Raw genomic sequence first — 15,003 nt, 5'->3', positions numbered from 1 at the left:
AGATGGTGGAAGAGTAAGAGGCAGAGATCACCTTCCTCCCCAGAAATACATCTACATGTGGAACAACTCCTACAGAACACCCACTGAACGCTGGCAGAAGACCTTCAGACCTCCCAAAAGGCAAGAAACTCCCAACGTACCTGGGTACGGCAAAAGAAAAAGGAAAAAACAGAGACAAAAGAATAGGGACGGGACCTGCACCAGTGGGAGGGAGCCGTGAAGGAGGCAAGGTTTCCACACACTAGGAAGCCCCTTTGTGGGCGGAGACTGTGGGTGGCGGAGGGGGGAAGCTTCAGAGCCATGGAGGAGAGCACAGCAACAGGGGTGCGGAGGGCAAAGCGGAGAGATTCCCGCACAGAGGATCGGTGCGACCAGCACTCACCAGCCCAAGAGGCTTGTCTGCTCACCCGCTGGGGTGGGTGGGGGCTGGGAGCTGAGGCTCAGGCTTCGGTCCAATCGTAGGGAGAGGACTGGCGGCGTGAACACAGCCTGAAGGGGTTAGTGCACCACGGCTAGCCGGGAGGGATTCTGGAAACAAGCCTGGACCTGCAGAAGAGGCAAGAAACTTTTCTTGCCTCTTTGTTTCCTGGTGCGCAAGGAGAGGGGATTAAGAGCGCTGCTTAAAGGAACTCCAGAGACAGGTGCGAGCCGTGGCTAACAGCGTGGACCCCAGAGGCGGGCATGAGACGCTAAGGCTGCTCCTGCGTCCACCAAGAAGCCTGTGTGTGAGCACAGGTCACTCTCCCCACCTCCCTTCCGGGGAGCCTGTGCAGCCCGCCACTGCCAGGGTCCCGGGATCCAGGGACAACTTCTCCGGGAGAACGCACGGCACGCCTCAGGCTGTTGTAACGTCACGCTGGCCTCTGCCGCCGGGCTCGCCCTGCACTCCGTGCCCCTCCTCCCTCCCGGGCTGAGTGAGCCAGAGCCCCTGAAGCAGCTGCTCCTTTAACCCGGTCCTGTCTGAGCAAAGAACAGACACCCTCAGGCGACCTACCCGCAGAAGCGGGGCCAAATCCAAAGCTGAACCCTGGGAGCTGTGCGAACAAAGAAGAGAAAGGGAAATCTCACCCAGCAGCCTCAAGAGCAATGGATTAAATCTCCACAATCAACTTGATGTACCCTGCATCTGTAGAATACCTGAATAGACAAAGAATCATTCCAAATTGAGGAGGTGGACTTTGAGAGCAAGATAGACCATTTTTTCCCTTTTTCCTCTTTTTGTGAGTGTGTATGTGTATGTTTCTGTGTGAGATTTTCTCTGTATAGCTTTGCTTTCACCATTTGTCCTAGGGTTCTGTCTGTCCATTGTTGAATTTTTTTTTAAGTTTTAAATTTTTTTTCGTAATATTTTTTATTTTAATAACTTTATTTTATTTATCTTATTTTATCCTCTTTCTTTCTTTCTTTCTATTTTTTCTCCCTTTTATTCTGAGCCGTGTGGAGGACAGGCTTTGGTGCTCCAGCCAGATGTCAGGGCTATGCCTCTGAGGTGGGAGAGCCAACTTCAAGACACTGGTCCACAAGAGACCTCCCAGCTCCACGTAATATCACACGGCAAAAATCTCCCAGAGATCTCCATCTCAACACCAGCACCCAGCTTCACTCAACGACCAGCAAGCTAAAGTGCTGGACACCCTATGCCAAACAACTAGCAAGACAGGAACACAATCCCACCCATTAGCAGAGAGGCTGCCTAAAATCATAGTAAGTCCACAGACACCCCAAAACACACCACCAGACGTGGACCTGCCCACTAGAGAGACAAGATCCAGCCTCATCCACCAGAATACAGGCACTAGTCCCCTCCACCAGGAAGCCTACACAACCCACTGAACCAACTTTAGCCACTGGAGACAGACATCAAAAACAACGGGAACTACGAACCTGCAGCCTGCAAAAAGGAGACCCCAAACACAGTAAGATAAGCAAAATGAGAAGACAGAAAAGCACACAGCAGATGAAGGAGCAAGATAAAAATGCACCAGACCTAACAAATGAAGAGGAAATAGGCAGTCTACCTGAAAAAGAATTCAGAATAATGATAGTAAAGATCCAAAATCTTGGAAATAAAATAGAGAAAATGCAAGAAACATTTAACAAGGATCTAGAAGAACTAAAGAGGAAACAAGCAATGATGAACAGCACAATAAATGAAATTAAAAATACTCTAGAAGGAATCAATATCAGAATAACTGAGGCAGAAGAACGGATAAGTGACCTGGAGATAAAATAATAGAAGTAACAACTGCAGAGCAGAATAAAGAAAAAAGAATGAAAAGAACTGAGGACAGTCTCAGAGACCTCTGGACAACATTAAATGCACCAACATTCGAATTATAGGGGTCCCAGAAGAAAAAGAGAAAAAGAAAGGGACTGAGAAAATATTTGAAGAGATTATAGTTGAAAACATCCCCAATATGGGAAAGGAAATAGTTAAGCAAGTCCAGGAAGCACAGAGAGTCCCATACAGGATAAATCCAAGGAGAAACATGCCAAGACACATAATAAATCAAACTGTCAAAAATTCAATACAAAGAAAACATATTAAAAGCAGCAAGGGAAAAACAACAAATAACACACAAGGGAATCCCCATAAGGTTAACAGCTGATCTTTCAGCAGAAACTCTGCAAGCCAGAAAGGAGTGGCAGGACATATTTAAAGTGATGAAGGAGAAAAATTTACAACCAAGATTACTGTACCCAGCAAGGATCTCATTCAGATTTGATGGCGAAATTTACAACCAATATTACTGTACCCAGCAAGGATCTCATTCGGATTTGATGGCGAAATTAAAACCATTACAGACAAGCAAAAGCTGAGAGAGTTCAGCACCACCAAACCATCTTTACAACAAATGCTAAAGGAACTTCTCTAGGCAGGAAACACAAGAGAAGGAAAAGACCTACCATAACACACCCGAAACAATTAAGAAAATGGGAATAGGGACATACATATCGATAATTACGTTCAATGTAAATGGATTAAATGCTCCAACCAAAAGACACAGATGGGCTGAATGAATACAAAAACAAGAGCCATATATATGCTGTCTACAGGAGACCCACTTCAGACCTAGGGACACATACAGACTGAAAGTGAGGGGATGGAACATATTCCATGCAAATGGAAATCAGAAGAAAGCTGGAGTAGCAATTCTCATATCAGACAAAATAGACTTTAAAATAAAGACTATTACAAGAGACAAAGAAGGACACTACATAATGATCAAGGGATCGATCCAAGAAGAAGGTATTACGATTGTAAATATTTATGCACGCAATGTAGGAGCACCTCAATACATAAGGCAAATACTAAGAGCCATAAAAGGGGAAATCAATAGTAACACAATCATAGTAGGGGACTTTAACACCCCACTTTCACCAATGGACAGATCATCCAAAGTGAAAGTAAATAAGGAAACACAAGCTTTAAATGATACATTAAACAAGATGGACTTAATTGATATTTATGAGACATTCCATCCAAAAACAACAGAATACACATTTTTCTCAAGTGCTCATGGAACATTCTCCAGGATACATCATATCTTGGGTCACAAATCTAGCCTTGGTAATATTAAGAAAATTGAAATCGTATCAAGTATCTTTTCCGACCACAACGCTGTGAGACTAGATTTCAATTACAGGAAAAGATCTGTAAAAAATACAAACACATGGAGGCTAAACAATACACTACTTAATAACGAAGCGATCACTGAATAAACCAAAGAGGAAATCAAAAAATATCTAGAAACAAATGACAATGGAGACACAACGACCCAAAACCTATGGGATGCAGCAAAAGTAGTTCTAAGAGGGAAGTTCATAGCAATACAATCCTACCTTAAGAAACAGGAAACATCTCAAATAAACAACCTAACTTTATACCTAAAGAAATTAGAGAAAGAAGAACAAAAAAACCCCAAAGTTAGCAGAAGGAAAGAAATCATAAAGATCAGGTCAGAAATAAATGAAAAAGAAATGAAGGAAATGATAGCAAAGATCAATAAAACTAAAAGCTGGTCCTTTGAGAAGATAAACAGAATTGATAAACCATTAGCCAGACTCATCAAGAAAAAGAGGGAGAAGACTCAAATCAATAGAATTAGAAATGAAAAAGAAGAAGTAACAACTGACACTGCAGAAATAAAAGGAGCATGAGAGATTACTACAAGCAACTCTATGCCAATAAAATGGACAACCTGGAAGAAATGGACAAATTCTTAGAAATGCACAACCTACTGAGACTGAACCAGGAAGAAATAGAAAATATAAACAGACCAATCACAAGCACTGAAATTGAAACTATGATTAAAAATCTTCCAACAAACAAAAGCCCAGGACCAGATGGCTTCACAGGTGAATTCTATCAAACATTTAGAGAAGAGATAGCATCTATCCTTCTCAAATTCTTCCGAAATATAGCAGAGGGAGGAACACTCCCACACTCATTCTACGAGGCCACCATTATCCTGATACCAAAACCAGACAAAGATGTCACAAAGAAAGAAAACTACAGGCCAATATCACTGATGAACATACATGCAAAAATCCTCAACAAAATACTAGCGAACAGAATCCAACAGCACATTAAAAGGATCATGCACCATGATCAAGTGGGGTTTATCCCAGGAATGCAAGGATTCTTCAATATACGCAAATCAATCAATGTGATACACCATATTAACAAATTGAAGCATAAAAACCATATGATCATCTCAATAGATGCAGAGAAAGCTTTCGACAAAATTCAACACCGATTTATGATAAAAACCCTCCAGAAAGTAGGCATAGAGGGAACTTTCCTCAACATAATAAGGGCCATATATGACAAACCCACAGCCAAGATCATCCTCAATGGTGAAAAACTGAAACCATTTCCTCTAAGATCAGGAGCAAGACAAGGTTGCTCACTCTCACCACTATTATTCAACATAGTTTTGGAAGTTTTAGCCATAGCAATCAGAGAAGAAAAAGAAATAAAAGGAATCCAAATTGGAAAAGAAGAAGTAAAGCTGTCACTGTTTGCAGGTGACATGATACTATACATAGAGAATCCTAAAGATGCTACCAGAAAGCTGCTAGAGCTAATCAGTGAATTTGTAGCAGGATACAAAATTAATGCACAGAAATCTCTGGCATTCTTATACACTATTGATGAAAAAACCTGAAAGTGAAATTAAGAAAACACTCCCATTTACCATTGCAACAAAAAAGAATAAACTATCTAGGTATAAACCTACCTAAGGAGACAAAAGACCTGTATGCAGAAAATTATAAGACACTGATGAAAGAAATTAAAGATGATACAAATAGATGGAGAGATATACCATGTTCTTGGATTGGAAGAATCAACATTGTGAAAATGACTCTACTACCCAAAGCAATCTACAGATTCAATGCAATCCCTATCAAACTACCACTGGCATTTTTCACAGAACTAGAACAAAAAATTTCACAATCTGTATGGAAACACAAAAGACCCTGAATAGCCAAAGCAATCTTGAGAACAAAAAATGGAGCTGGAGTTATCAGGCTCCCTGACTTCAGGCTATACTACAAAGCAACAGTAATCAAGACAGTATGGTACTGGCACAAAAACAGAAATATAGATCAATGGAACAGGATAGGAAGCTCAGAGGTAAATCCACACACATATGGTTACCTTATCTTTGATAAAGGAGGCAAGAATATACAGTGGAGAAAAGACAGCCTCTTCAATAAGTGTTGCTGGGAAAACTGGACAGGTACATGTAAAAGTATGAAATTAGAACACTCCCTAACACCATACACAAAAATATACTCAAAATGGATTAAAGACCTAAATGTAAGGCCAGACACAATCAAACTCTTAGAGGAAAACATAGGGAGAACACTCTGACATAAATCACAGCAAGATCCTTTTTGACCCACTTCCTAGAGAAATGGAAATAAAAACAAAAATAAACAATGGGACCTAATGAATCCTAAAAGCTTTTGCACAGCAAAGGAAACCATAAACAGGACCAAAAGATAACCCTCAGAATGGGAGAATATATTTGCAAATGAAGCAACTGACAAAGGTTTTCTCTCAAAAATTTACAAGCGTCTCATGCAGCTCAATATCAAAAAGACAAACATCCCAATCGAAAAATGGGCAGAAGACTTAAATAGACATTTCTCCAAAGAAGATATACAGACTGCCAACAAACACATGAAAGAATGCTCAACATCATTAATCATTAGCGAAATGCAAATCAAAACTACAGTGAGGTATCATCTCACACCGGTCAGAATGGCCATCATCAAAAAATCTAGAAACAATGAATGCTGGAGAGGGTGTGTAGAAAAGGGAACACTTTTGCACTGTTCTTGGGAATGTAGATTGATACAGCCCCTATGGAGAACAGTATGGAGGTTCCTTAAAAAACTACAAAGAGATCTACCATACGACCCAGCAATCCCACTACTGGGCATATACCCTGAGAAAACCATAATTCAAAAAGAGTCATGTACCAAAATGTTCATTGCAGCTCTATTTACAATAGCCAGGACATGGAAGCAACCTAAGTGTCCATCAACAGATGAATGGATAAAGAAGATGTGGCACATATATACAATGGAATATTACTCAGCCATAAAAAGGAACAAAATCGAGTTATTTGTAGTGAGGTGGATGGACCTAGAGTCTGTCATACAGTGTGAAGTAACTCTGAAAGAGAAAAACAAATACCGTATGCTAACACATATATATGGAATCTAAGAAAAAAAAAAGTCGTGAAGAACCTAGGGGTCAGACGAGAATAAAGACACAGTCCTACTAGAGCATGGACCTGAGGATATGGGGAGGGGGAAGGGTAAGCTGTGACAAAATGAGAGAGTGTCATGGCCATATATACACTACCAAACGTAAAATAGATAGCTAGTGGGACGTTGCTGCATAGCACAGGGAGATTAGCTAGGTGGTTTGTGACCACCTAGAGGGGTGGGATAGGGAGGGTGGGAGGGAGGGAGATGCAAAAGGGAAGAGATATGGGAACATATGTATATGTATAACTGATTCACTTTGTTATAAAGCAGAAACTAACACACCATTGTAAAGCAATTATACTCCAATAAAGATGTTAAAAAAATAAAAAAATAAACATAGACTGTCATGTAATACTGCAAAAAAAAGAGGAAATCAGTGTTTTAAATTATTGACACTTAAATATAAACTAACATAATTATTATTTTCACATACTACGGTAAAAAAATATTTCACCATAATTTCCAATGCTGACAGAGGTGTACTGGAATTGTAATTCTTATGCAATGTTAGTGACATTGAAAAATACATGTCAGGAGCCACACATACATCTCCTTGCCCACTCCCCGTCCCCACAAAAATGTCCAGAAGATCCTACTAATCCTGGGTCTGAGAATCCAACCTAAAGAAATAATCTAAAATATGGAGCAAACTATATGCATCGTAATATTAACCTCAACATTAACTGGCACGCAGAATCAAGGAAGAAATCAAAATATCCAACAAATGAAAAATGGGTTAAATAAATTATGGTAACTCTGTAACATATAACATTATAATTATATAATATGTAATTATATGATTGCATTATTCAATTATTCATGTACTAACAATGCTTATAATAAAAATCAAGATAAAAATACTATGTGTGATTACATATGCACTTTGATTACAAGAAGGTTGAAAATAAAGGAATATGAAGTGAATTCTATTAGGACATACTAAAATATTGACAATAGTGGGATTTTAAATTATTAATTTTTATATAGATTATTTATAGCCACATATTATATATGAATATGTAATTACATATATTTATTATATCTATAGTATGTGTAATTTATAAACATTAATATATTAATACCATATAATGATTGATAAGTAAATAATAAATATATTAAATATAAATAAGAGTAAAATATATATTATATATGTCATATATAAACATTTTACTGAAAGCTAAGAGTCAGCTGTCTTCTATTCTTAATGTTACAGAGTTTACCATGCAAAGAGTGATGATGACTTCTATACCAGTAAATATAGCCAGAAATAACAAGGTGTTAAGGAAACTTACTGTGTTACTACATAAAAATAGATGTTATAATTAGTTAAGACAGTAGGTGGTTACTATTCCTAGCAACCTGACTAAGTTTCAGTGGGTCACTTTTTATTCTAGTTTTTATCAAGGCAATGTTTGTTAAGGTGAAATGCATAGTTATTTTGTATATAATTTTATGTTTGATGAATCAAAATACAGAATATTTCCAGCAATCTAGCAAGTACCCTTTTGTCCCCTTCCAGACAATATCTACTTCTCATAGGAAACCTCAATTTTATTTCATTATAGTAAATTTATTTTCCTATTTAAAATTTTCATATAAATGGATCGCACAGTATGTATTCTTTTATATCTAATGGTGAATTGACCAGTTTATCATTATGTAATGTCCCTCCTTATCTCTAGCAAGGCTTCTAGACTTGATGTCAATTTTGACTGGTACTTTGTTTTTTTTAATATTCATTCATTTATTTAGTTGAACCGGGTTTTAGTTGCAGTCGGCGGGCTCCTTAATTGCGGCTTGCCAGCTCATTAGTTGCAACACGTGGGCTCCTTAGTTGTGACAGGCAGCCTCCTTAGTTGTGGCATGCAAACTCTTAGTTGCAGCATGCATGTGGGATCTAGTTCCTTCACCAGGGATCGAACCCAGGCCCACTGCATTGGGATCATGGAGCCTTATCCACTGCACCACCAGGGAAGTCCATTGTCTGGTACTTTTGTAGCCACACAGTATATTGTTTTGATTCATCCACTTTCAACCTATCTATGGTTTTATATTTAAAGTGCATTTTTTATAGATAATGTATAAATAGTTCTTACTTTTTTATCCAGTGTGACAATCTCTGGCTTTTAATTGAAGTGTTAGTCCATTTAATATTGTTTTTGATGTTGGTGGATTTTGGCCCACCATTTTGCCATTTGTTTTCTACTTGTACCATCTATTTTTTGTATTCTTAATCATCTATTCCTTCCTTCTTTTTATTTGTTAATATTTTTAATATTATTCAATTTTACTTGTTCTTTTGAATTCTTAACTATAACTCTTTATGATTGTTTTAGTTGTTGGTATAGGAGTTGTAACATATATCATTCATTTATTACAGTATAATAAGATTTAATATTATACTAATTCATATAAAATGTAAGAACTTTGGAATAATATAATCCCATTCCCCTAACCTTTGCACTATAATAATCATATATTTATAACTATACTATAAACTCGAAAAATCTATATTGCTATCAATATTTTTGCTTTAAGAAGTCAAATATCTTTGAAGCAAATTAATAGAAAAAATGCTATATTTTAATTTTATATTTATTTCATATTTTTATTTATCCACATATTTACCATTTCTTGTGCTCTTCATTTCTTCTCACACATGTTAATCTCCATCTAGTGTTATTTCCCTTTATCTTGAATAACTTCCTTTAGCATTTTCCATATTGCAGATATACTGGCCACAAATTCTCTCAACTTACATTTATTTGAAAATGTCTTTATTTTTGAAGGATATTCAACTAAATATAGAATTCAGGATTGACAGATTTGTCCCAGCACTTAAAAGTGGTACTCTACTGTTTTCTAGTTTCTATTTCTGATAAGGATTCAGCTATCATTTGTACTTTTGTTCCCTTATATGTAATATGTCTTTTTTTTCTCCTCTGTCTCCTTTCATGATTCTTTCTTTATCTTTGGTTTTTAGAGTTTTGACTATGATGCACTTAAGTATTTTTTTTTTTGTCCTCTTTGGTATTTGCTGGGCTTTTTGAGTATCTAAGTAGATTTTTTTCTCCAAATTTGAGAAAAATTTGGCCATTGTTTCTTCAGATATTTGGTCTGCCACATTATTTCCCTCCTGTTCTTCTGCGACTCTAATTACACATGTGTTATATGGTTTAATATTATCCTGAAGGTCACTGAGGTTCTATTTTTATTTCGATCAAATTCTCTTTTTTTTAAAGATTGGATAATTTCTATTTTTTTTAATTTATTGACTATTTCTTCTGCCATTTCTAATCTGCTGTTAAACCCATCCAATGAATTTTTCATTTCGAATATTGCTCTTTTCAGTTCCAGAATTTTTATTTAATTCTATTTATAGTTTCATTTCTCTGCTATAACTTAACATGTTTTATCATTCATTATGACCATCTTTTTTTTACATCTTTGTATGTATTAGTAATAGCTACTTTCTAGTCTTTACCATCTGGATTAACTTTGAGTCATTTCTATTCACTATTTTTTCTCTTGGTGAGGAGTCACTTTTTTCTGTTTTTCTTCGCATGTCTAGTAATGTTTATGGTTTACTGGATATTGTGGATAATACATAGTATAGACCCTACATTCTATTAGCTTCTTCTGAAGACTATTTTTGTTCTAGCAGATTGCAAATTACTGGCCAGTCATCTTGCAGTTGGAAAGGCTGGGCTTTACATTGGTTAGGTGGGTCTATTCCAGGTGTACCCTTAGTTTTCGGGTGAATCTCTTAATGTTGAGACATCATTTTCTTCCTAATCATGGCCCTTTTGGGCTTTCAATGGAAAGCCTGAATTTTTTATCTGTCCCTTCTAACTTGGCAGGACATAGATTTTAAACCCACAGTGAGCAGCATCTGAAATATCTGCTCAAATCTTTCCAACTTCAAGCTGTGACTCTCTGATTGTCTCTTTAGAGTCTCCTCTGCAATTCAAAGACCCGCCACAGATTTGAGGGGAGTTGACATGCTGATTCACTGCCTCCTTTCTAGACATTTCCTCCTGAATTTCCAGCCACTCTGGCAGCCCAACAGAGCCCTAAATGTTGTCCTCTGACACGTGGGCCCTATCAGATTGTGGCTTTCTGCTTAAGTTATACTTATCCTAAGCATCACAGACTAGGAGTGCCCTAAGGGAAAATGCCAAGTAAAAATGAATCTCAAACAGTACATCTTCCTTCTTTTAAAGATTGAAATTCCTCCAGTGTCTACCTGCTTTTAGTCACTCTCCATTGCTTTAAATAGTTTTTATATTTTGTCCAAACTTTATCCATAGGAGGGATAGTCAGTCGATAGTCTTAAATAAGTAACTCTGCCATTACTGAAACAGGAACCCCAGTGGAATATTTTATGTCTTTCTTGTATGAGCTATGTTTCCCTAATTGGGGAGCTTCCAATGACATGCTCTGTAGAGCATTTATTTTGCTATAGCAGAATTGATATGGAATGAGAAAAACACTACTGGAAGACTTGCAAAATACACCTTCTCTTCCTAAAACATACTCATACTCCAAACATTCCCTAACTCTCTTTCTGCTCAAAATCCATACAATTTGAGAAACTGATATTCTCAGGAACTGGTACACCCCTCCCTTCATTGGGTCAATGGATTGGGAAAGATCATGTGACCAGGTTATGGCCAAAAAACCTCTGCCTCTGAGCGTAATGACAAAGCTTTAAAATGCAGCTAGAGATCCAAGAGCTGGATGTCACCTTCGTTTGCTGTCAAAATAAGAACTCTGCTTAATAACAATTTAAAAAGAAAGAGGATTAAGTTAAATTGATAATACTCTTCTTGGATATAGACTGGCTTTTCCCTCATTTGGTAAGCTTCAACAAAGGCTAAAGTACCAAAGTCCTTTCTTAAGTTTTATCTTACATGAACAGACCCTTTTGGTTTTATCATATTAAGGTCTGATACATTTTCAATCATCTAAAGTCAATTATCTGAGAGACTATATCAAATAGAAGATGAGTTTTAGAGTCAGACTAACCTGAATTTTAATCCCAGCTGTACCATTATATTAGCTTTGTGATTTGGGCCATGATATTTAAGCTTTCTGATCTTCAGTTTCTGAACCTAAAAAAACATGACTATTAATAGTGATCCTACTGGGAATGCTCTGAGGTTGAAATTAGATAATGTATTTAAAGTGCCTGGCAAAGTATCTGACACAGAGTATGCACTCAAAAAGTAGAAGGGTATTATCATCTTATGATTGTGGTAACAATACTAACATTTTCATTATTAGCTAGCCAGCGGAAGAAAGAGCGCAAGGATTCAAAAGAACAAGATACAGATTTTTTCCTCTCTGTAATACACCATATTCTTTTGGTACTTTGTTATAAAAACTAATTATGGGGGCTTCCCTGGTGGCGCAGTGGTTGAGAGTCCGCCTGCCGATGCAGGGGACACGGGTTCGTGCCCCAGTCCAGGAAGATCCCACATGCCGCGGAGCGACTGGGCCCGTGAGCCATGGCCGCTGAGCCTGCGCGTCCGGATCCTGTGCTCCACAACGGGAGAGGCCACAACAGTGAGAGGCCCGCGTACCGCAAAACAAAACAAAACAAAACAAAACCTAATGATGCGTATCTGGCTCTTCCTTGACTATTTTCCCTGCCTCATCTCTACACTGTTTTCTTCACCAACTTAAAATTCTCACCCAGACCAAACCTTTTTAGGTTTCTTAACTACGCAAAACTCTTTTCACTTTAAAGCCTTTTATTCATTCTGTTCCCTGTGCTCTTGGCCTACCTTTTCACAGATCTGTCTTGAGGTCTTGGTTTAAACATCACTTCTACAGAGAAGTCTACTCTGGCCACCCAATCTAAGTAGCCAGACATTTATTAATCTCATGATATCACCTAGTTTGTTTCTTTTCTAGCACTTTTCACGATTTTTGATTGTACATTTGCTTATTAATTCCCCCCCGCAAAACTATAAGCCCTGTCCTATGAGGGTAGTGACCATATCTGCTTTATTCATTCATCAGCATATCTCGGGCTCAATTTACTCAATGCTTATTTTGTGAATGGGTAAACCAAACAACAAATGTGAGCTAAGAGAGTGCCATGGGGTAAATAAAGTTGGCTTATGATTTGCCACAAATAACTGGCCATAGTTTGTTCTGCAACAGTAGAGGCATGAAAAACGATTGAGCCATTGAACTTTCAGGGGCACATAAATAACAAATAAACCATTCAGTTATGTTATGTGTACCAATCGATGAGTATTGACTAATGGCTTAAAAAGTAATACCATGCTTTTTTTCCCCTCTCTTCTCTAGAATGGCCACATCTGTTGCTCAGTGGATCCACAGTGCCTTCAGGAACTGTGAAGTTAACTGTCTCACTGGAAATTTCTGTTTAAAGAATGTTCTTTCATTAAAAAGACCAAAAAAAAAAAATTGAAGTGGATGATTTGTGGGCAGCTAAGTGCAGCATTGTTAATAGCTGAGTAAACTTTCAATTACGAAATTTGTGGAGCTTGAGAAAATCACAAAAGGAAACTTCTTGGGGCAAAACTAGACCAGAATTCCACCTCAACTGCATCTGATGTTGGCATGTAGAAGAATGCGTGTGAAATACACACCATGACATCACGACCTCTGGATGTAAAGCCTGAGCTTATGGGAGCTTTGGAAGCCTCTAGCTTCACTGGTGCAGAAAATGTTCCTCTAGATCAGAATCTTCACAAATCAGTTCAGTTCTTCACTGCAAAAAATAAAATGTAAGGCAGTGAACGAATTCTGTTTTCCGAAGCAAAGCAAAGAAGCTATAACATATTATATGTACAGTATACACTCTGAGAAGAAATCTGAAACGAGTTATTGTCATGATAAAAATAACGCACAGGCATGGTTACTTAATATTTTCTAACAAGAGATGTCATCCTTATTTCATTGTTTTACTGCACTTAATATTATTTGGTTGAATTTGTTAAGTATAAGCTCGTTCTTGTGTAAAATTAAATAAATATTTCTCTTACCTTATAACATGTCCAAGTGTCTGCATAATGTGTTCCTTTTCCCCCACAGATGCCTCAGTATACAAACTGCTTTCTAGTTCCGCTGATGAGAAACTCCCACCATGCTATTCCCAAACTGAAAGGTGATTTTCACTCCATTTCATGCCGAAGTGGCGGGGAGGAGGGTGATGGATGGATACCTTTGTTCTGCCTCTCTGTATCCTCTCAGTCATCTTTTACCCTGCCTCATATCCTGGGGGCTGACCTATATACGTTGTATTAGTAGGTTCTCTTGTCCTCTGGATTCTGATTCGGTTTGACCAGTGGTGACCACCGGCAGGATATCAGAAAGAGGACGTTTGGATATTTATTCTGCTGGCTCCTTTCCTGCCAGGTTACTACCATGATTAGCTGTATCACTTACTGAAGGTGACATCTCCTGACACGTGACCCTCTATGTTAAGCTACCCCCTCCAGTTTTTGATAACTTCTATTTGCTTCTTCTGGCTTAGAGATAATAACAACTCTGGCTGCTTTGTCCTTTCAGGTACCTGATCGATTTCTTGTTGTTTTCCCTATCTCCTATTGCATCTTTATAAATCGTCCCTTTGTTAAACTGTCTTTAATTAGCCAGCTCAAGTGTGCCATCTGTTTCCTGCCAGGACTTTGACTGATATACATAAGGAGGGTAGTATGTGAGGGTTGGGAATATCTTCAAGAATTGGTCCTTCACAATTTGATATAAAAATTTAAAGAATCCCAATCTTAGAAGGCATTATGATATTACATGTTAAAATTTTTGATGCACTAGAATCTCAGGAGGAAAAAAATTAACTTACTGATGCCCAATAGAGGAGTTAATCCAATATTGCCCTAGTCATATGTTTTGTGCTAGGGTGAAAAAGGAAATATATTATTAAATTCACTTTTAGTTTAGAGACTTCTTTAAAGAAAAAAAAAAAGGGAAAGGAACAGGATATGACTCCCACAAGCTACAGAAATGGTAAAGTGGCATTTTAACTACCCCTTCCCCATTGTTATGGGAACAACCTAACAGGAGCTGAGCTAAAGGATAATTTATAAATGTCTTAATACTTTGGCATGTGTAATATTTATTAAATGTGTGAATTCAGGTATCTCAATATTCCCTGGTTTTACCATAAACAATTTTTTCTGCAGCCTTTTTATATTTAATTTAAAATTTCAGCAGAGC

At 37.6% G+C, this 15,003-nt stretch overlaps 1 protein-coding gene across 1 annotated transcript in view; it reads left to right on the top strand.

Annotated features, from left to right (window-relative positions):
- The window catches only part of NELL2 (neural EGFL like 2), a 380,751-nt gene extending 366,931 nt beyond the window's left edge, over positions 1-13,820 (top strand). Inside the window, exon 20 of the mRNA XM_029206633.1 lies at positions 13,111-13,820. Coding sequence (XP_029062466.1) covers positions 13,111-13,161 — 51 coding nt within the window. The 3' untranslated portion in view covers positions 13,162-13,820. The remainder of the gene's footprint in view (positions 1-13,110) is intronic.
- The last annotated feature ends 1,183 nt before the right edge of the window (positions 13,821-15,003 follow it).

This window comes from Monodon monoceros, unplaced genomic scaffold (genome assembly GCF_005190385.1).
Source record: "Monodon monoceros isolate NGI ecotype Baffin Bay Population unplaced genomic scaffold, NGI_Narwhal_1 Super_Scaffold_6, whole genome shotgun sequence".
Classification (NCBI taxonomy): Eukaryota; Metazoa; Chordata; class Mammalia; order Artiodactyla; family Monodontidae; genus Monodon; species Monodon monoceros.
This window is presented reverse-complemented; position numbering and strand designations above follow the sequence as displayed.